This window comes from Salmo trutta, chromosome 30, assembly GCF_901001165.1.
Source record: "Salmo trutta chromosome 30, fSalTru1.1, whole genome shotgun sequence".
Taxonomy (NCBI): Eukaryota; Metazoa; Chordata; class Actinopteri; order Salmoniformes; family Salmonidae; genus Salmo; species Salmo trutta.
Window position 1 is genome coordinate 2,778,961 of NC_042986.1, and position 23,894 is coordinate 2,802,854.

The window sequence follows — 23,894 nt, forward strand, 5'->3', positions numbered from 1 at the left end:
ATCAATTCAAATAAATAAATTAGGCCCTAATCTATGGAATTCACATGACTGGGAATATAGATATGCATACAGTGCATTTGGAAAGTATTCAGACCCCTTGACTTTTTCCACATTAAGTTATAGCCTTATTCTAAAATGGTTTAAATGTTGTTTTTTCCATCAGTCTTCACACAATACCCCATAATGACAAAGCAAAACGTTTTTTAGAAAGTTTTGCAAATGTATTACAAATAAAAAACTGAGATCATATTTACATAACTATTCAGACCCTTTACTCAGCACTTTGCTGAAGCACCTTTGGCAGCGATTACAGCCTCGAGTCTTCTTAGGTATGATGCTACAAGCTTGGCACACCTGTATTTGGGGAGTTTCTCCCATTCTTCTCTGCAGATCTTCTCAAGCTCTCATGTTGGATGGGGAGCGTCGCTGCACAACTATTTCCAAGTCTCTTCAGAGATGTTCGATTGGGTTCAAGTCCGGGCTCTGGCTGGGCCACTCGAGGACATTCAGAGATTTGTGCCGAAGCCACTCCTGCGTTGTCTTGGCTATGTGCTTACGGTCGTTGTCCTTTTGGAAGCTGAATCTTCACCCCAGTCCTAAGCGCTCTGGAGCAGGTTTTCATCAAGGATTTCAATGTAGTTTGCTCCGTTCATCTTTCCCTCGATCCTGTAACAGGATGCACCTGAACTCAATTTCGAGTCTCATAGCAAAGGGTCTGAATACCTATGTAAATAAGGTATGTTTCTTATTTTTAATACATTTGCGAAAAATTCTAAAAACATTTTCGCTTTGTCATTATGGGGTATTGTGTGTACATTGATGAGAAAAAATGGTTATCTAATCAATGTCAGAATAATTCTGTAACGTAACGAAATATGGAAAAAGTCAAGGGGTCTGAATAATTTCCCTAATGCACTGCGTGTTAGCTACAAATACCTTTAAAAAAAAGGCAGGGGCGTGGATCAGAAAACCAGTCAGTATCTGGTGTGACCATCATTTGCTTCTTGCAGTGCGACATCTTCACATAGAGTTATTCAGGCGGTTGATTGTAACCCACACAGCCATTGAAGAGGAGTGGAAGTTACTAGATATTGGCGGGACCTGGAACACGCTTTCGTACACGTCGATCCAGAGCATCCCAAACATTCTCAATGGGTAACATGTCTGGTTAGTATGCAGGCCATGGAAGAACTGGGCCATTTTCAGTATCCAATTATGGTGTACAGATAGATCCATGACATGGGGCCATGCATTATCATGCTGAAACATGAGGTAATGGCGGCGGATGAATGGCATGACAATGGACCTCAGGATCTTGTCACGGTATCTCAAATTGGCATCGATAAAATGCAATTGTGTTCATTGTCTATAGTTTATGCCTGGCCATAGCATAACCCCACCGCCACAATGGGGCACTCTGTTCACAACATTGATATCAGCAAACGGTTCGCCCACACAATGCCGTACACGCTGTCTGCCATCTGTCCGGTACAGTTGAAACCAGGATTCATCAATGAAGAGCACACTTCTCCAGCGTACCAGTGGCCATTGAAGGGGAGCATTTGCCCACTGAAGACAGTTTTACTGAACTACAGTCAGGTCAAAACCCCGGTGAGGACTGGGAGCACACAGATGAGCTTCCCTGAGACTATCTCTGACTGTTTGTGCAGAAATTATTTGGTTGTGCAAACCCACAGTTTCATCAGCTGTCTGGGTGGCTGGTCTCAGACGATCCTGCAGATGAAGGTGGAGGTCCTGGGCTAGCGTGGTTACACTTGGTCTGCGGTTGTGAGGGTGGTTGGACGTACTGCCAAATTCTCTAAAACGACATTGGAGGTGGCTTATGGTAGAGAAATGAACATTAAATTCTCTGGCAACAGCTCTGGTGGACATTCCAGCAGTCAGCATGCCAATTGTACGCTCCCTCAACTTCAGACATCTGTGGCATTGTGTTGTGATACACAACTGCACATTATAGAGTGGCATTTTACTGCCCCCAGCACAAGGTACACCTGTGTAATGATCATGCTGTTTAATGAGCTTCTTGATATACCACACCTGTCAGGTGGATGGATTATCTTGGCAAAGGAGAAATGCTCACGAACAGGGATCGAAAGACATTTGTGCACAAACTTTTAAGCTTTTTTTTGTGTATGGAAAATAGTTTTTTTTTAAATTTCAATTCATGATACATGGGACCAATACATTGCATGTTGTGTTTATTTTTGTTCAGTATAATTACACTTTGGATGGTGTATCAATACACCCAGTCACTGCAAAGATACAGGTGTCCTTCCTAACTCAGTTGCCGGAGAGGAAGAAAACCGCTCAGGGATTTCACCATGAGGCCAACGGTGACTTTACAACAGTTTCAGAGTTTAATAGCTGTGATAGGAGAAAACTGAGGTTGGATCAACAACATTGTAGTTACTCTGCAATACCAACCTAATTGACAGAGTGAGAAGACGGAAGACTGTTACAGCATTTAAAAAAATCCAAAACATGCATCGTGTTTGCAAAAAGGCACTAAAGTAATACTGCAAAAAATGTGACAAATCAATTCACTTTTTTGTCATGAATACAAAGTGTTAAGTTTGGGGCAAATCGAATGCAACACATTACTGAATACCACTCTCCATATTTTCAAGCATAGTGGTGGCTGCATCATGTTATGGGTGTGCTTGTAATCGTTAAGGACTGTGGAGTTTTTCAGGATAAAAAGATATGGAATGGAGCTAAGGCACATGCAAAATCCTAGAGAAAAACCTGGTTGTCTTTCTAACAGACACTGGGAGATGAATTCACCTTTCAGCAAGACAATAACCTAAAACACAAGGCCAACTCTTCACAAGAGTTGCTTACCAAGAAGACAGTGAATGTTCCTGAGTGGCCTAATTATATTTTTTGTTTTTGCCAGGCATAAATGGGACCCATGTCGTCCAAAAAGTTGACTCAAGTTTGCAAAAAAGCACCAGGAATCACCTGGATGATCATCAAGACTCTTGGAAGAATGTTCTATGGACAGATGGTTCAAAAGTATAACATTTTGGACGACATGGGTCCCAGTATGCCTGGCGAAAACCAAACACAGTTAGAACCTCATACCAACGGTCAAGCATGGTGGTGGGAGTGTGATGGTTTGGGGATGCTTTGCTGCCTCAGGACCTGGACGACCTGCCATGAATTCTGCTCTGTATCAGAGAATGTCAGGCCGTCTGTCTGTGAGCTGAAGTTGAAGCGCAGCTGGGTCATGCAGCAAGACAATGATCAAAAACAAACAATCAAGTCTATACGAAAATAGCTAAAAAGTAACATATGAAGTTTTGGAATAGCTTAGTCAAAGTCCAGACCTAATCACAATTGAGATGTGGCAGGACTTGAACCGAGCATGAACCGAGCATACTTGAAAACCCACAAATATACCTGAGTTAAAGCAGTTCTGCATGGAAGAGTGGGCCAAAATTCCTCCACAGCGACATGAGAGACTGATCAACAACTACATGAAGTGTTTGGTTGGAGTCATTGCCGCTAAAGGTGGCACACACAGTTAGTGTATGGGGCAATTACTTTTCACACATTGGGTGTTGCATAACTGTTTATGAAATAAGTATGTAATTGTTATTTGTTCACTCAGGTTCCCTTTATCTAATATTAGGTTTTGGTTGAAGATCTGATAATTCAGTATAAAAAATATGCACAAGTACAGATAATTACAAAGGGGGCAAATATTTTTTCACGGCACTATGAAAATGAGAGATTTCTGTATTTAATTTTCAATTAATGTGCAAGCATTTCTAAAAATGTGTTTTCACTTTGTCATTATGGGGTATTGTGTGTACAGTTGTGGCCAAAAGTTTTGAGAATGACACAAATATTTATTTTCACAAAGTCTGCTGCCTCAGTGTGTATGATGGCAATTTGCATATACTCCAGAATGTTATGAAGAATGATCAGATGAATTGCAATTAATTGCAAAGTCATGCAAATGAACTGAATCCTCCAAAAAACATTTCCACTGCATTTCAGCCCTGCCACAAAAGGACCAGCTGACATCATGTCAGTGATTCTCTCATTAACACAGGTGTGAGTGTTGACGAGGACAAGGCTGGAGATCACTCTGTCATGCTGATTGAGTTCGAATAACAGACTGGAAGCTTCAAAAGGAGGGTGGTGCTTGGAATCATTGTTCTTCCTCTGTCAACCATGGTTACCTGCAAGGAAACACGTGCCGTCATCATTGCTTTCAAAAAGGGCTTCACAGGCAAGGATATTGCTGCCAGTAAGATTGCACCTAAATCAACCATTTATCGGGTCATCAACAACTTCAAGGAGAGCGGTTCAATTGTTGTGAAGAAGGCTTCAGGGCGCCCAAAAAAGTCCAGCAAGCAGCAGGACCGTCTCCTAGAATTGATTCAGCTGCGGGATCGGGGCACCACCAGTAGAGAGCTTGCTCAGGAATGGCAGCAGGCAGGTGTGAGTGCATCTGCACGCACTGTGAGGTGAAGACTTTGAGGATGGCCAGGTGTCTAGAAGGGCAGCAAAGATGCCACTTCTCTCCAGTAAAAATATCAGGGACAGACTGATATTCTGCAAAAGGTACAGGGATTGGACTGCTGAGGACTGGGGTAAAGTCATTTTCTCTGATGAATCCCCTTTCCGATTGTTTGGGGCATCCGGAAAAAAGCTTGTCCGGAGAAGACAAGGTGAGCGCTACCATCAGTCCTGTGTCATGCCAACAGTAAAGCATCTTGAGACCATTCATGTGTGGGGATGCTTCTCAGCCAAGGGAGTGGGCTCACTCACAATTTTGCCTAAGAACACACCCATGAATAAAGAATGGTGCCAACATATCCTCTGAGAGCAACTTCTCCCAACCATCTAGGAACAGTTTGGTGACAAACAGTGCCTTTTCCAGCATGATGGAGCACCTTGCCATAAGGAAAAAGTGATAACTAAGTGACTCGGGGAACAAAACATCGATATTTTGGGTCTATGGCAAGGAAACTCCTCAGACCTTAATCCCATTGAGAACTTGTGGTCAATCCTCAAGAGGCGGGTGGACAAACAAAAACCCACAAACTCCAAGCATTGATTATGCAAGAATGGGCTGCCATCAGTCAGGATGTGGCCCATAAGTTAATTGACAGCATGCCAGGGTGGATTGTAGAGGTCTTGAAAAAGAAGGGTCAACACTGCAAATATTGACTCTTTGCATAAACTTCATGTAACTGTCAATAAAAGCCTTTGACACTTATGAAATGCTTGTAATTATACTTCAGTATTCCATAGTAACATCTGCTAAAAATATCTAGACACACTGAAACAGCAAACTTTGTGGAAATTAATGTGTCATTCTCAAAACTTTTGCCCACGACTGTAGATGGGTTATTTTTGTTTTAATACATTTTGAATTCAGCCTGTAACAACAAAATGTTGAATAAGTCAAGGGGTATGAATACTTTCTCAAGGCACTGTACATATTTAATTATTTGTAAGTGTTTTTGTGTGGTTTTTTAAATCAGCTGTTTTATTTTGATAACGTTGAGTTTTATTGCATATTTCTGCTGGTTAGGTCAACTATTTTTGTCTGGGCTAGCTAACCAGCTAGCTAGCTAATTGTTTTTGTTTGAATGATGCATCAGGACACCGTACCAGCTTTTTTGTTTAAACTGGCTGCTAGTTCCTGGTCTTTTGAAAACATCAATTGAGGAGTCACCTGAAGCTTGAGAGGAATGGGAGAAGCAGTAAAGTGTGTGTGGTTGCTTTCCGGTGCCCAGAGCTGCTGAGGTATCACCAAAGTGGGTGCTACAAGTACAGTAGCTACACAACTGGTTCCCAGAGTAGCCCTCGTCACTAGACTCTTCATCAACCATCTCCCTGACCACCTTCCTCTGATCAAGCCATGAACTGTCCCTCTCCATCTTTGTAGGATGCACTCAAAGACTTGGCCTCTGTTGGTTGACCTAACTATAGTTAGGCTACTCATAATGTGTTGCTTGCTTGTTTTTTGCTTTTTGAAGCGCTTTGAGATTCTTTATGAAAACGCTATAGAAATAATGATTATGTATTTAGTGAGTTGTTTGCTGTTTCTGCATTATGATGCATGACACTTTACCATTCTATGGCGGCCATGTAAGTGCCCCATTAACATTACATGGCGAATATTAACTAAAACTGAATCTCTAGAATGAATTATGATGCTTTTACATGACACTACAACATTATATGGCAGCCATGTTAGCTCCCCATTAACATTACATGGGTAATATTTAAACAATGCTTTAACTGAATATCTAAAATTAGAGCAAAATTCAACATTCTAACTCTCTAAAGCTGCATTCGTAAATTACCTCCAGTGTATAAGTTCACTCTGGGTCGTTCGTAAATTGAGTGTTGTCAGATTGTCTGTTCATAAATTCAGAGCGTTTCGCTCTCGGGGTGTTCAGAATGGACACTGGCGGAGGAGTAGGGTCGACCTCAACGGCAGTCAAGCACCCAAGCTAACTGGCTAAAGGTGGCTAGCTTCCTAGCTACTTGCAGACACATGAGAGAACACCTCACTCAGACCATTTTACTTGCCCTAGCAGAGCTGGTTAGGCTGTTTTAATGTTATCTAGAGTTTAAGGACTAACTGTGCTGCTGGCAACAATGTTATATATTTTTTGCCTGTCGTTTACTGACACCGGTCATATTCAATGGTTGTTGCGCGCTCGTAAATTCATCAGTTATTCTGCACTCTGGCACACTCAGACGAGAGTGCTCTGAAATCAGCGTAGATAGCCAGAGTGAATTTACGAACACACCCAAAATATATGGCTCTGGTTAACATAATTTGAATGAACAGTCTACATTACCATGGAAATGATTGCATCACAATACCAGGCAGACATTGCGAGTGTACCCATGAGTTTACCAGACCAAATATCCAGGGTTAGAGTTTCCAAGCCCGTTCCATTCATTATATGTATATATTTTTGTATTTTTCACCCTTCTTTTCTCCCCAATTTCGTGGTATCCAATTGGTAGTAGTTACAGTCTTGTCTCATCGCTGCAACTCCCGTACGGACTTGGGAGAGGTGAAGGTCGAGAGCCATGCGTCCTCCAAAACACAACCCAACCAAGCCACACTGCTTCTTGACACAATGCCCATCCATCTCGGAAGCCAGCCACACCAATGTGTCGGAGGAAACACCGTACACCTGGCGACCGTGTAAGCATGCGCTGCGTCCGGCCCGCCACAGGAGTCGCTAGTGCGCGATGAGACAAGGATATCCCTGCCGGCCAAACTCTCCCTAACCCGGACGACACTGGGCCAATTGTGCGCCGCCCCATGGGCCTCCCAGTCACGGCCGGCTGCGACAGAGCCTGGACTCGAACCCAGAATCTCTAGTGGCACTGCGATGCAGTGCCTTGTGCCACTCGGGAGGCCTATTCATTATATTTCTATGTGTGCTGCTGCTGCAGGGAGGGGGGTGTTGCTTAGGTAACCGAAGACTTGTTTGCTACACCTTGCTTGTTTCAGCAAGGAGCAACAAAGTTTCATTACGTTGTTAAGAGTCCATGTTACCGCAGAAACGGACTCAACCACATGAGTACCCGGCCGTCCCGTCTTCGTTCCACACACGGTATGCGGTAATTGTGCCGGCTCTAATGATAAACATTAGAGTTTTAACCATGATTTGAGTCTATAAAGTGTTTGTTTACAAACATTGGAGTAAAACCAGCTTATTTTGGGTGCTGATGGGGTATGACATTTGAACTAAGCCCATGAGGCATTTACAAGTTCTATTCTTTAAGAATCAATGGGTATACAGTGCATTCGTTAAGTATTCAGAACCCTTGACTTTTTCCACATTACAGCCTTATTCTAAAATGGATTAAATAGTTGTTTTTCTTCTAATCAATCTACACACAATACCCCATAATGACGAAGTAAAAACAGTTTTTTAGAAATGTTCAACCAAAAATGGATGTAACTACTAAGGGTTCTAGCTTTAAGTTCTATGGGATAGAACTTGGAAACCGCATGGCAATAATTATGAATGACTAATAAATGTGCTTTTCAAAAATGTAGATTCTTTAAAACTAGCGACCAGAGATCTAACGACCAGGGTTTTCCGATTTTTGAAGGGTTTCTTCCAAAGAAACTGCAGAGACAAATGTTGAGCGTGGAAGATTTCCTCATGTTGCTGCAAAAAAAACGGGATCAGTTCACGGGAAACCATTTTTGTTTTTAATAATTACAGATATTTACAGAGATGAATTGAAGCAGAATTAAGCACATCCAACCAGCAAACATGTTAGAACACAAATCATGGACTTAGTTTATTTTTTTTACAGATACTCTGAGTGAATCTCAATTGTATTGGGAGGAACTTCCGATCTTCTGCTCCAATGCATTTTTAGAAGGAGAGGAGGTGAGGAATCAAGGAAATACAATTGAAATGAACCCTTTTCCTGGTTTTAATGGCCGTTGCTGTAGCGTTAGGAACAATTTCAAGAACTACCGGTTCAGTTCATCCGTTGGTCCCTCAAGAGACAATGTCAAGTGAATGTATTCCTGTGAGTTCAACATAAAACACAGTTCATAAATAAAACAAAAAATGGTGACACTGATGTGCTGTCGAAAGTGAGATGGCTTTGAAAAAGTTTAACCTCCCCTTACGTGGATGAAGAGAATCTTGGTCCTTGAAAATTGTGTGTGTGTGTGTGTGTGTGTGTGCTTTCGAGTTTGCGACTAATCAGTGAATATGCCACAGCTTCATTATCTCCCTCTCCCTCAGTCTCCCTCCATCCTTCTTTTCACCCACATATTGGCCTGCCAGCTAATTGAAGCCCTTTAACTTGGGATTATCTAATTAATCTTATTACTCCGTTATCAAATTAATGCGGGTCAGATTTCATCAAATAATTCCCATCCAAGAGGGCTTTTTCATTTCTGTAGGAAACACAAACGTTCTAATCTCAAAGCTCATTTTCGCTGGGGACTTAAGAGGCAAATTGTTATTTCGGTTAAAAGGGGAGAGTCTTATCTTTGCACTGAATGTGTTGAATTATTAATTGATGGCAATGCATTGTGGACTTCATTAGATCTCTCAACTTAAGATACTACTGGTTCCTTATTTGATATGGGAAGTAAGTTATCTTTTCTTTATGCACTTCAAGGGTCTAGTATGGATGATATTAGATTTCCTGATACATTTCTTCCCTTAAGGATGTACATATGTACACACAACATTATCTGTATCTCTCTCTCTCTGTGTGTGTGTGTGTGTGTGTGTGTGTGTGTGTGTGTGTGTGTGTGTGTGTGTGTGTGTGTGTGTGCACATGAAACATTGCTAAAACCCTCAGTAGAGACAGTAGAGCTCTGCTTATTCACTAACCCAAGGTCAGTTGTAGTGCAGGTCAGCATGTACACTTTGACAATGTCTTCCCCCACCATCATGTCCAGTCCTGAACTGAACTATTAGAATCAGTGCGGCCTTCTGCTGGTGCAAAGTCCAAATCACCAGCCTGCCAGTTACTGACATCCAACACGGTTTGTCACATTGTACACTAGTGTATGCAGACAATAACTTAAAAGATTCGATCATTCAGGCGTGATGTAGCTCTATACTGTATTTCCAACCTAGTCTCAGAGCATTTCGTATTATTCTGTATGTAAATCCAAGACACTCCATTTAGTATGATATGTTACATTTGCTATGGTTATATAAGACAGATGGCTACTTAAGGCTATACCGAAATGTGGTTGGTTGGAAGTGTAACGCGAACGACTAGCAACCCAAAGGTTGCGAGTTTGCATCTCATAACGGAAAACTTTAGCAACTTTTCAACTGCTTACTATTTTTTAGCTACTTTGCAACAACTTAGCATACTAGCTAACCCTTACCCAAACCCTAACCTTAACCCTTTTAGCTAACCCTTCCCCTAACACTTAAACCTAACTCCTAAACTTAACCCTAGCCTAGCTAACGAGCTAACGTTAGCCACCAATCTAGAATTCGTAACATATTGTACGTATAGCAAATTGGTAATATTGTACATTTTGCAAATTGGTAACGAATAGAAATTCGTAACATGTCATACGAAATGGATGATGGACATCCACAAATTAATACATACAGTTGAAGTCAGAAGTTTACATACATCTTAGCCAAATACATTTAAACTCTTGACATTTAATCCTAGTAAAAATTCCCTGTCTTAGGTCAGTTAGGATCACCACTTTATTTTAAGAATGTGATATGTCAGAATTATAGTAGAGTGATTTATTTCAGCTTTTATTTCTTTCATCACATTCCCAGTGGGTCAGAAGTTTACATACACTCAATTAGTATTTGGTTGCATTGCCTTTAAATTGTTGAACTTGGGTCAAACGGTTTGGGTACCTTCCACAAGCTTCCCACAATAAGTTGGGTGAATTCCTCCCATTCCTCCTGACAGAGCTGGTTTAACTGAGTCAGGTTTGTAGGCCTCCTTGCTCGCACACATTTTTTTCAGTTCTACCCACACATTTTCTATAGGATTGAGGTCAGGGCTTTGTGATGGCCAATCCAATACCTTGACTTTGTTGTCCTTAAGCCATTTTGCCACAACTTTGGAAGTATGCTTCGGGTCATTGTCCATTTGGAAGACCCATTTGCGACCAAGTTTTAACTTCCTGACTGATGTCAATATATCCACATAATTTTCCTACCTCATGATGCCATCTATTTTGTGAAGTGCACCAGTCCCTCCTGCAGCAAAGCACCCCCACAACATGATGCTGTCACCCCCGTGCTTCATGGTTAGGATGGTGTTCTTCGGCTTGCAAGCCTCCCTCTTTTTCCTCCAAACATGACAATGGTCATTATGGGCAAACAGTTCTATTTTTGTTTCATCAGACCAGAGGACGTTTCTCAAAAAAGTACGATCTTTGACTCCATGTGCAGTTGCAAACCATAGTCTGGCTTTTTTATGGCGGTTTTGAAGCAGTGGCTTCTTCCTTGCTGAGCGGCCTTTCAGGTTATGTCGATATAGGACTCGTTTTACTGTGGATATAGATAGTTTTGTACCTGTTTCCTCCAGCATCTTCACAAGGTCCTTTGCTGTTGTTCTGGGATTGATTTGCACTTTTCGCACCAAAGTACGTTCATCTCTAGGAGACAGAACGTGTCTCCTTCCTGAGCGGTATGACGGCTGCACGGCCCCATGGTGTTTATACTTGCGTACTATTGTTTGTACAGATGAACGTGGTACCTTCAAGTATTTGTAAATTGCTCTCAAGGATCAACCAGACTTGTGGAGGTCTACAATTTTTTTTCTGAGGTCTTGGCTGATTTCTTTTGATTTACCCAAGATGTCAAGCAGAGGCACTGAGTTTGAAGGTAGGCCTTGAAATACATCCACAGGTACATCTCCAATTGACTCAAATGATGTCAATTAGCCTATCAGAAGCTTCTGATATTCATTTTCTGGAAATTTCCAAGCTGTTTAAAGGCACAGTCAACTTAGTGTATGTAAACTTCTGACCCACGGGAATTGTGATTAAGTGAAATAATCCCGTCTGTAAACAATTGTTGGAAAAATTACTTGTGCCATGCACAAAGTAGATGTCCTAACCGACTTGCCAAAACTATAGTTTGTTAACAATAAATAATTTGTGGAGTGGTTGAAAAACGAGTTTTAATGACTCTAACCTAAGTGTATTTAAACTTCCGACTTCAACTGTATCTAGTCACCCCCATGGGAAGAACTCATAAGTATTTGGACAAATTCACTGATTGTTTTTCAAATAAAATGAAATAGGCTTATGATGGCCCGCTCCTATCCAACAGCAATACAGTAGCTTACCCATACTGTCAAACGTTTTACATAAGCTACCGCTCTATTTACAAAATGTAACATAGTAAATGGATTCTCAGATTTACATACAGAATAATACGAAATGCTCTGAGACCAGGTTGGTATTTCAACAGAATGGTTAGAGTAACCATGTTTTCATCAGAACCATGGCTGGCTACTGTGCTCCATAACGTTCATTCCTTTTTAAAGATTTAACCATTTGGATTGCCTAAGACATTGGGCCTCATTTATAAAATCAGTTGCTATACTAAATTTAAGCATTCAATCAGTTCTCAAAGTGTTAGTATGCACAATTTAAAGAGCGACTGCCTTTAAAAAGCAACGAATCCCTTTGAAAACGGCCTATGTGGCACCGATATGAGTCAGAAACTGTTATTCTAGTGTCAAAATTGACTCGTGTAAATAGGATAATTTTGGTCATAAAGTCAGTCTCATCTAAAACGGAGTTTGGAACATCCGTGCGTCACAACGGGTAAATGAAGGTTGGGTTTTGATTTGACAATGTCCATTTGCCCACTAACATGGGGTGAACAGCTGCGGTGATTGCTCTCTATCCAATAGCATTAGACAGTGAGACAGACCTGCCCAGCAGCTCTGACTTTGTTTGTTTATTTAAGACAACATGTCGCACATTTCTTTACTTCAGAAATACTGCCCAAAATGTAAAATGGATGTAATGGATGTAAAGTTGCACAACTAAAACATCCTCTTCACAAACATCAACATTAATTACAGAGTTCTTTAGTTATCTTAGATTCATTCTGGGGAGTTTGAGGAAGGGAACTAGGCTGCAGTGTCTCATGGGGATAAACATCCTTCCCCAAACGTAGAATCGGTCAGGAAACACACCGCCAAGGCTGAAATCTCGTTTTTCTAATGAGCAACAGAAAAACACACGTGCCAAACAGCGTGTTCAGTGGTTCTTTCAAAATATTTCCCCATTAAACAGCTTTCACTCAGCATCTACATTTTTATATGCTGTGAATGGTAAAGGACTATGGCAACATAGACTTCTCAAGTTTGAAGTATACAGACTTACAGTTGCCCATACTTCAGTGCTGAGGACGATGCACTCTCGTTCAAAATTCTGTTGACCGACAGATGATAGTTTGCCTCTTTGTGCTATCAGGGTATTGGGTGATCTACAAAAATGCTTCCTACTGCATATTTTCTTGTCAAGCTCAAGGTTGTTAAAGATTTAACTCTTAAAACGTTGGCATAATTTACATTTACGTGTATGCGCAATTTACAATAAAATCTGTGCACAAAAACCCTTTAGAAATGAGGCCCTTGGTCTTTATGCGCGATGTGTTCCACTGGCTTTCTTCACCAACTGACCAACCCACCAGGCAGCTGAAAGGTATTGGAACAATCGGTAAGTGCAATCAGAAACATGGTGTAGATTGGATCTTTGAGGCACTTCTTAAATAAAAATAAACTTTCGTCTCAGTTTTTTTTTCTGTTAATGAAAATCAATGCTGAGGAAAACAAACAAAAAGAAAGTTCATGGTCATGAATAAAACGTGCCACTTTGCATCAATAGAAAGGCATCATCAATTTGGAGTTGCTACCTACATTATAATACACTAACTTGTATCATCATTTTTTTCCCTTCGTCATTGTACATTCTTATTTTGCTCGAGGCAGCGGAGCCTCCTACAAGTAAAAAAAAAAAAAAAACGAATTAACAAAACAAAATGCACATAACTTCAAGTTCTAGTCGTAGAACTGTCATATTCCATCCAGGGATGCGAGGGGCGGGACTGTCATCTGTTTTACCATGGCAGGCACAGAATGAAGTCGCTTTCTGTTTTTGAAATGACATAGCCAGCCGTCCTGCTGACACAGAGATGGAGTTGTTGGGGAAACAAACAAAAAACGTGAAGACAATCAACAACCAAGTTTTGGGAATGTTCCTGTGTCCTTTTGTATGTTGTCCACCTCCAAAGAGTTTTTCCCAGGTGACAAAATAATGCAATGCATTATGGGGGATCCACAAAGAAAAAAAAAAGTAAAATTTTCGCACTCGTGTCCTCGAACCTCGTGCAAAGCCGGGAGTTTCTTGTCCTCCCTCCATCCCAGAGGGAGTTGTTCATAGATTTGGCTGAGAGGGGAGTGGGGGGTGGACAGACACAGGTGGGAGAAGAGGTCTCTTCTCCCTCATACAGACTCCTCTGCGGATAGCAGCAGAGGGTTGATGTATTCAAATCCCTCAAACTCGGACTGGTCTATTCTCTTGATGACGTCCCTGGGAGAGGAGAGGGAGAAAAGAGGAGAGAGAGAAAATGGGGAAAAGGTCAGTTAACTCAGAACAAATAAAAAATGCTACAATGTGCTACTTTAGCCTGATTGGCAGCTTTAGACTTCTTTTCTAGACATTTGTACAAGATAGTTATACGTAGGGAGGCGACGTGGCATACGTTCACGAGAGGGTAGTAGCTTACGGCTCCAAACATCGCCGGTTCGCTTCCCATGTCAGACACTCATCTTCAAATATAGCAGTGTCTACTCACAAATTGTGTATCTGTTGGTTTCCTGTGTTTCATGGTTTTCGTGGCTATATGTGTTGCTTTTACCCTATCAGTCCCGAGACCCCAGCAAAAATCGGCTTTTCATTTATCTGACTTTCATTTATCTGCATGTCCAGCCCTTATATTTAGCCTCACAATGATGTGTTTTACCATTTTCTTTTCAGGACAACCAGGGCTACAAGTATAAATCAAAACTATTTGATATAAATAGTTGTATTCATGAGTTTTATTGACAAATGTCAATAACAAAATAAGGTTCTCCAAAGCAAAAACCTGGAAAAAAATGAATTTATATGAATGCTGTAAGTACAGAAATTGCTGGCTCATTGAGAAGTGAATATCAAACTAGTCAGTAGCAACTGTTTGGAGTTTGCGACAGCAACTATGTGAATTTATTACAATATTATAGATTATAGGAAATCCCAGAATATAGGGTCTATGTAGAAGAACCCCATACCTTCTAATGACCCTTGTGTAACATATGTGACTGCCATATGTTACATTTGCATGTTTGTGAGAGTCTCAGATTTGCATATGTAGCTTTTAGTAGTTTCTAGCTCAAACCATTCAGACTCTTCAGACATTTTTGTAAAAAGTCCTAGCTCCGGGCCCCTTTGGGATCCGCCCTTGTCTCACAAACACCGCTCTAGGTCAGCCCTCCTTAATCGCACATACTACTGGTTGGTATCTACAGATGCAGAAGAAATGGAAAAATCCAATGGTACAATTCTCCAGTATTTTTGTATACTTTTTAGCCAGTAGTTCTGAAAGTAGCGCTCACGAGCCAAAAGTGGTCCCTGAAAATTGTTTTGCACACTCTTGGCATTCTCTCAACTAGCGTCACCTGGAATGCTTTTCCAACAGTCTTAAGAGTTCCCACATATGCTGAGCACTTTTCTGCTTTTCCTTCACTCTGCGGTCCAACTCATCCCAAACCATCTCACTTTGGTTGAGGTCGGGTGATTGTGGAGGCCAGGTCATCTGATGCAGCACTCCATCTAACTCCTTCTTGGTCAAATAGCCCTTACAGAGCCTGGAGTTTTGTTGGGTCAGTGTGTTATTTCATCACTATTATTCTACAATGTAGAAAATAGCAAAAATAAAGAAAAACCCTTGAATGAGTAGGTGTGTCCAAACCTTTGACTGGTACTGTATGTCACATATGTGCATCACGTCATTGCTTTCTCTCTTGCTCTGTTGTGGGTGATTGATGTGCCTCTTGTTAGCTGTCACTCAAATGGTGAAGTGCTGAAGCTCATTGGTTAAACTTGAATTGCTAGGGGGCTGGCCCACGAGGGGGAAAAATGTAGCGCAGCACAGCTTCCAGAAAAACAGTTGCTTTCAGACTAGGGATTTCGTGGCTAATTGAAGTAAGACAGTCATTCTTCTCAGATTATGCATGTGTGAACTACACATTGAAGCGGGAAGTTTAAAAAAATACGTAGTAGTCGGCAGAGGTCTGGAGTATGTCTTTTAAAGGGTACAGACATGCTAGTGCAGTACTTCAGGAGTTACCTTTACAGCTCTCCTATTCATAGGGAATCTTTGGCAGGCGGATGAGAATAGTCCTATTTCAAGTCATACATGGACATCACTACTAGGGCGCCAATGAGGAAGGCTATGATCCACCTAGTAGCTTACAGTTATTTCAAGCCAGCAATGTTCAAACAACCTCATCACTGTTCTAAACACACAAAATCTACCATTAAACCCCAGCAACAACAAAAAAACGTCCCTTTGCACAATGTGAGAACGTAGAAGAAAGAACAGGATGTTGTTGCCTCATCAGTGAACTCTCCCTGTGCTTATTACTCTCTCCCCAGCTGAGCCCCCGGTTGGTTCCATTAACAAAGCGGTAATCATCTATAAATTAAGTGAACCGTGTGACTGGTTTGGAGTGGCTGTGTAAAAATAAATGTACTACTCTGAGAGTGTAGCTTCTGCTGCAGCTGCTTCTCCAACAACAGCAACATGTTGTTCCTCTGCATCTCAAATGGCACCCTATTCCTGTGATAATGCACTACTTTTGACCAGAGCCCTGTCAAAAGTAGTGCACTATATAGGCGAAATGGGTGCCATTTGAGACGCAACCCTCATCTGCCGTAGTAAAGAAGGCTGACCGCACTCCCCAGGAGGGTAGGGTGGAGCCGCAGGAAGGAGGCCTCTTGCTGGGGAAAGAGAGAGGAATAGAGAGGCTTCCATACTAGAGATGTAGGTTTTCTTTAAACGCTGGTCCTGTTTGGTTGTGGTTATTTTGCCTGTAATGGCTGAGGTGAGGTTTAATGTTGGTAGAGATGATCCTAGACCAGTTTTAAGGAGAAGCCTCATCTCCAGCTCATTGTAATCTAGATCCAGACACTTTAACACACCACCATGCCTTTAGAATCCCATTCAACACACTGAAATACACCCAGAAAGTGCAATCTGGAAGATTCAACTGAAATTATACAAACAGACGAAAATGATCGATGGATATTCTATCTGTGAGCACACTTGGGTGCACACAGTAGGTGCTGCTAGCTAGATAACATTGTTTGAGTGAAGTCAGCGAGTAGCAGCAAACTTGAGGCAGTGAGAAAAGGAGGGGAAAGGCACAAGACCACAAAAGAGAAACAGAGCGAGGAGGGAACATTTGGGACACAACCAAAACAAACAAGAGTGCTCACTAGCACAAATGTTGCCTTTTTTCCAGAGACAGCTTAAAAGTGCTACCAGATGCGGAGAGAGGGAGAGAACGAGCAACACAGAGAGCGAGATGGAGAAAGCGGGGGAGAAAGAGACTGAGAAAATGAGAGAGAGAACCAAGTGAGAGGAGGAAAGGGAGAAAGAAAGAATTATAAGAGGGGGAAAAAGGTTGTCAGAGCCGGGAGCTGAGAGAGAGGGGGTGGGTGGATGAGGTTCAAGGAAAGAAAGACAGACAGCCTTGTATTTCATGGTGGTGCCCACACACACACAGCATTCATAAAACAAAGTGGGACGGAACCAATCCAATCAACCTCCTCACTCTACCTACAATACAGATCCAGGGATTTTTTAAAATTTCGTCCCTGTCTATAGAGACTAAGTAAAGCCTTTGAATCTCTGTGGCTAGCCATAGAACATAGAAAAGACTGAATCCTTATTGCTTTGGGTCTCGCCGTACTCGCCATTTACAAGACTGGTGAAGTCCCAGCGCTGGCAAAAGCAAATTATATCCTCTCTCTCACCCTCTCTGCTAGCTCCTTGGCAAGGGCTCTCAGGAAGCTAGGGTTTTTTAATGCAGCAAAGTAAATCCTAACAAGGAGGGTTTACCCATTTTCTCCCTCCCACTCACTCTCTCTCTCACTTTTCTTTTTTCGTCTGCCAAACCCATCACAGAAGAGGAGGGGGCGTGATTTACATCACTCCCTCTCCCGCTCGGCAGGAGTGGGCGACATCACCCCTCTCTCCTGAGCGACACAGAGAGAGGGAGAGAGAGAGGCATCGTGTCTCTCCTTTTGAAGTGCTGTGGGGCTGCCATGCCATGGCGTTTGAAGCCTGCTTGAGATCTCTTCTCCCATTGGACTGGCAGAGCTGCCAACTCACAACCCCCCTTCATCTCTTTCTCCTCCTCCCCAACGCTAAACCCCGCAGACTGTCACAGCGAACGTCAAATCCCGCCGCAAATTACCCCAGACAAGTGTGTGAGCCCCCAGTTTGCCCTAATGAGATGAGAGGTGCAGCTCTGGTTGATCTGACACACCTCGGCTGTCAGAACCCCAGAGATACTGAGGGTAGTTGGATTGATGCGTAGATGATGGGACTATGTTAGAGTTCAAAACAGACAAAGGCAGGTAGGATACAGAATTTGAAGGTCAAATTGACTTTTTTTTTTAAACCATATATAGATTTATGGACCACAGTTTCCAAGTATTTTGAAAACTGTACCTCGAAGTGCCTAGAATTTGTATTGTTCTCAGCCTTTTTCTTCTGATTTATATGGCATCTGATTGCCAATACATTTATATAGAAAGCTGAATGAAAAGAAAAACATTGAGCCTTAACATGAAATTAGTCCACAATGTATCATTTAATTTTGCTAGCACAGACTGAAATATGTTCCGGGATTCTTCCGATGGCATTGAGGAGTACACCACATCAGTCACTGGCTTTATCAATAAGTGTCCCCACAGTGACTGTACGTACATACCACAACCAGAAGCCATGGATTACAGGCAACATTCGCACTGAGCTAAAGGGTAGAGCTGCTGCTTTCAAGGAGCGGGACTCTAACCCGGAAACTTAGAAGAAATCCCGCTATGCCCTCCAACGAACCATCAAGCAGGCAAAGCATCAATCCAGGACTAAGATCGAATCGTACTACATCGGTTCCGATACTCGCGGATGTGGCAGAGCTTTGTAAACTATTACAGACTACAAAGGGAAGCACAGCCGAGAGAGGTGCCCAGTGACACGAGCCTACCAGACAAGCTAAATAACTTCTATGCTCACTTCGAGGCAAGTAACACTGAAACATGCATGAGAGCATCAGCTGTTCTGGACGACTGTGTGATCACGCTCTCCGCAGTCGATGTGAACAAGGCCGCAGGGCCAGACGGATTACCAGGACATGTACTCCAAGTATGCGCTGACCAACTGGCAAGTGTCGTCACAGACATTTTCAACCTCTCTCTGTCTGAGTCTGTATTACCCACGTTTCATCCCAGAAAACCTAGACCCACTCAATTTGCATACTGCACCAACAGATCCACAGATGATGCAATCTCTGTTGCACTCCACACTGCCCTTTCACACCTGGACATTCTCACACCTATGTGAGAATGCTATTCATTGACTACAGCTTAGCGTTCAACACCATAGTGCCCTCAAAGTTCATCACTAAGCTAAGGACCCTGCTAAGGACACCTCCCTCTGCAACTGGATCCTGGACTTCCTGATGGGCCGCCCACAGGTGGTAAGGGTAGGTAACAACACATCCGCCATGCTGATCCTTAACACGGGGGTCCCTCAGTGGTGCGTTCTCAGTCACCTCCTGTACTCCCTGTTCACTCATGACTGCATGGCCAGGCACGACTCCAACACCATCATTAAGTTTGCTGTTGACACAACAGTGGTAGGCCTGATCACAGACAACGATGAGACAGCCTATAAGGAGGTCAGAGACCTGACCGTGTGGTGCAAGGACAACAACCTCTCCCTCAACGTGATCAAGACAAAGGAGAAGATTGTGGACTACAGGAAAAGGAGGACCAAGCATGCCCCCATTCTCATCGACGGGGCTGTAGTGGAGCAGGTTGAGAGCTTCAAGTTCCTTGGTGTCCACATCACCAACAAACTAACATGGTCCAAGCACACCAAGACAGTTGTGAAGAGGGCACGACAAAACCTATTCCCCCTCAGGAGACTGAAAAGATTTGTCATGGGTCCTCAGATCCTCAAAAAGTTATACAGCTGCACCATCGAGAGCATCCTGACGGGTTGCATCACTGCCTGGTATGGCAACTGCTCAGCCTCCGACCGCAAGGCACTACAGAGGGTAGTGAGTACGGCCCAGTACATCACCAGGGCCAAGCTTCCTGCCATCCAGGACCTCTATACCAGGCGGTGTCAGAGGAAGGTGCTAAAAATTGTAAAAGACTCCAGCCACCCTAGTCATAGACTGTTCTCTCTGATACGGCACGGCAACCGGTACTGGAGCGCCAAGTCTAGGTCCAATAATAAAATGGCTAATAAAATGGCTACCCAGACTATTTGCATTGCCCCCCCCCCTACACTGCTGCTACTCTCTGTTAGTATCTTTGCATTGTCACTTTAATAACTCTACCTACATGTACATATTACCTCAATTACCTCGACACCGGTACCCGTACCCCCTGTATATAGCCCCGCTATTGTTATATACTGCTGCTCTTAATTATTTGTTATTCTTATCTCTTACTTTTTTTTAGGTATTTTCTTAAAACAGCATGGTTGGTTCAGGGCTTGTAAGGTCTGTATTTGGCGCATGTGACAAATAAAATTTGATTTGATTTTAATGAAAATGTTGACAAACTTCAGCCCAGTAATAACTATTGGCACCGCCTGCAAAGCCACATTGGAATAGTTTCCTGCAGCCGTCGAGAAAAGCCTGGCTTGTTTGTCATACTCTGGCTACAGAGCCCCTCGGTAGGACAGCAGCCACCTCTGTTGCTATGCCAAATCTTTTCAGCTCATTCTTTTGAAGTGAATCTAAAACAAGGATTCCGTCAAAGCCCCCGTGGACAACATGTCCACATTGATCAAAACATGGCGTATACACTGGAGAAAGAAGTCATTGTTGGAACCAAGGGCATTTTCTTTTTCTCATTGAAGACAATTTTTTTCAAAAACATTGAGTCGGGACTTTGCATAGTACCACTTGTAAACAGACTGAAGAAACGTGGATAGCTGTTACAATATAAGATGTTGACACTTATGTTGCAGATTCTCAGGTGGTGAATGCTCTCTGGTTGTTCAATTTTAAGATATTGATGATCTTCACCACTACTATCATAGACTATTGATGTCTTTGAATGACCGTTATGCACTGAGTATACAAAACATTAAGAACACCTGCTCTTTCCATGACATAGACTGACCAGGTGAAAGCTATGATCCCTTATTTATGTCACCTGTTACCTATCCACTTCAATCAGTGTAGATGAAGGGAAGCCTTGAGACAATTGAGACACAGCTTGTGTATTGTGACATTCAGAGGGTGAATGGGCAAGACAATATATGTAAGTGTCTTTGAACGGGGTATGGTAGTAGGTGTCAGGTACACCAGTTTGTGTCAAGAACTGCAACACTGCTGGGTTTTTCATGCTCAACAGTTTCCTGTGTGTATCAAGAATGGTCCACCACCCAAAGGTCATCCAGCCAACTTGACACTACTGTGGGAAGCATTGGAGTCAACATGGGCCAGCATCCCTGTGGAACACTTTCGACACCTTGCCTTGTAGAGTCCATTCCCCCTACTAATTGAGGCTGTTTGAGGACAAAAGGGGGGGGCAACGCAATATTAGGAAGGTGTTCCTAATGCTTGGTATAATCAGTGTAGATATCCATGGAGCCACAAAGGGGCAGTAAAACGAGTCACACGTTGAAAAACCCTGTATAGACTCTGTCCAGAAACAACCCCTAGTGCCTAGCCCCTCCTAGACACTTGTGGAGATATGAGATGTTTTGATATGTGTAAGGAATATGTAGACAGCTCAACCTTGCTCTCTGATAGGCTATAGGTTGAATTTTCACCATATTGTTTAAACGTATGAAATCAAGTGTCTCATAGTGGGTAGGGGTTGTTCCTGGACAGGTCCCTAGTCTCAGACTCCAGTCTCCAATCCCTTATGGTACAGAGGCGACAGACAGACTGGATTGGACTGGTCCTGAGAGAGGAGTGCCCCCTACTGGCCAACAACCATCACCATTCCCAGAGTTTAACTGGCCTTGCCCTGTCTAGCTCCCCTATCCACTAACCGTCCATATGTTGTCAAGTTATTATAACATTAGTGTTTAAAATATGTGGTCATACACGCTTCATAACTAGTTTGATGACTAAACTATATAGTCATTAAATATCTAGTCTTGATCAAATATGTAGTCTTCTGTTAGGCTAGTCATGTCGGTTTAGAGTGTGTTCACTTACTCGTCGTCTGGTGTTAGCTGCACTGGTTCGTTAGTGAACTGGGTGTCAAAGTTCTCCAGGCCATAGTCGTCTGCGATCTGGGGCTTGAAGGGCGGGGCCATCTGTTTCTTCTCCAACTGTATGGGAAGACAAGCACAACAACTTGGATGGAAAATTGGAGGATAATAGCAGACAATATTGTCACATCTTAAATTTAAGCCTACTAGAAAGTGTGTGCCCTTAGGCCTGGAGGGAAGCAAAAGTCATTCCGCTACCTAAGAATAGTAAAGCCCCCTTTACTGGCTCAAATAGCCGACCAATCAGCCTGTTACCAACCCTTAGTAAACTTCTGGGGAAAAATGATGCTTGACCAGATACAATGCTATTTTACAGTAAACCAATTGACAACAGACTTTCAGCACGCTTATAGGGAAGGCCATTCAACAAGCCCAGCAGACAAATGACTGATGATTGGCTGAGAGAAACTGATGATAAAAAGATTGTGAGCTGTTTTGTTAACCTTCAGTGCGCTTTTGACATTATCGATCATAGTCTGCTGCTGGAAAATCTTATGTGTTATGGATTAACACCCCCTGCTATATTGTGGATAAAGAGTTACCTGTCTAACAGAAGACAGAGGGTGTTCTTTAATGGAAGCCTCTCCAACATAATACAGGTAGAATCAGGAATTACCCAGGGCAGCTGTCTAGGCCCTTTAATTTTAGAATCTTTACTAACGACATGAGTAAAGCCAGTGTGTCTATGTATGCGGATAACTCAACACTATACACATCAGCTACTACAGCGACTGAAATGACTGCAACACAAAGAGCTGCAGTTAGTTTCAGAATGTGTGGCAAGGAACAAGTTAGTCCTAAATATTTCAAAAACTAAAAGCATTGTATTTGGGACAAACCCTAAACCTCAACTAAATCTTGTAATGAATAATGTGGAAATTGAGCAAGTTGAGGTGACTAAACTACTTGGAGTAAACCTGGATTGTAAACTTTCATGGTCAAAACAGGTTGATTCAAAAGTAGCTAAGATGGGGAGAAGTCTGTCCATAATAAAGCGCTGCTCTTTGTTCTTAACAACATCATCAACAAGGCAGGTGCTAGAGGTCCTAGGTTTGTCGCACCTGGACTACTGTTCAGTCGTGTGGTCAGGTACCACAAAGAGGGACTTAGGAAAATTACAATTGACTCAGAACAGAGCAGCACGGCTGACCCTTAAATGTACACAGAGCTAACATTATTTATATGCATGTCAATCTCATGGCTCATAGCGGAGGAGAGATTGACTTCATCACTACTTGTTTTTGTAGGAAGTGTTGACAAACTGAATGCACCAAGCTGTCTGTTTAAAATGCTAGCACACAGCTCAGACACCATGCATACTCCACAAGACATGCCACCAGAGGTCTCTTCACAATCCCCAAGTCCAAAACAGACTATGGGCGGCGCACAGTACTACATAGAGCCATGACTACATGGAACTCTATTCCACACAGGTAACTGAAGCAAGCAGTAGAATCAGATTTTAAAAACAGATAGAAATACACCTTATGGAACAGCAGGGACTGTGAAGAGACACACACACAGGTACAGACACGTATTCACACACGGGTGCTAGCATACGCACTCTACACACACATACATTGTAATATTGTTGTATGGTGGTATCTTACATTTTGTGTTGTGGATATATGGTGGTGTGACTACTATATGATGTACTGTTTTATCTTTTGTTTTATGTGTAATGTGTCTTAATGTGTTTGGACCCCAGGAAGAGTAGTTGCTGCCCTAATAAAATGCAAATACAAACAACACTGCCATTAGTGCACACCGTAGAAAAACATTTTGCAACGGACGACTAAAACAAGCGTTTCTAGA

General features: G+C 42.4%; 1 protein-coding gene across 4 annotated transcripts in view; it reads right to left on the reverse strand.

The window, feature by feature from the left end:
- Positions 1-12,035: 12,035 nt before the first annotated feature.
- Positions 12,036-23,894, reverse strand: part of prkcz (protein kinase C, zeta) — a 140,296-nt gene continuing 128,437 nt past the window's right edge. For 3 of the 4 annotated variants that reach the window (XM_029724513.1, XM_029724512.1, XM_029724511.1), the window contains exons 14-15: positions 22,024-22,139; positions 14,008-14,095 (exon numbers count right to left, since the gene is read on the reverse strand). In XM_029724513.1, coding sequence (XP_029580373.1) covers positions 14,008-14,095; positions 22,024-22,139 — 204 coding nt within the window. Of the gene's footprint in view, positions 14,096-22,023; positions 22,140-23,894 lie in introns of all 4 variants that reach the window. The other variant, XM_029724510.1, reaches the window with a different exon arrangement.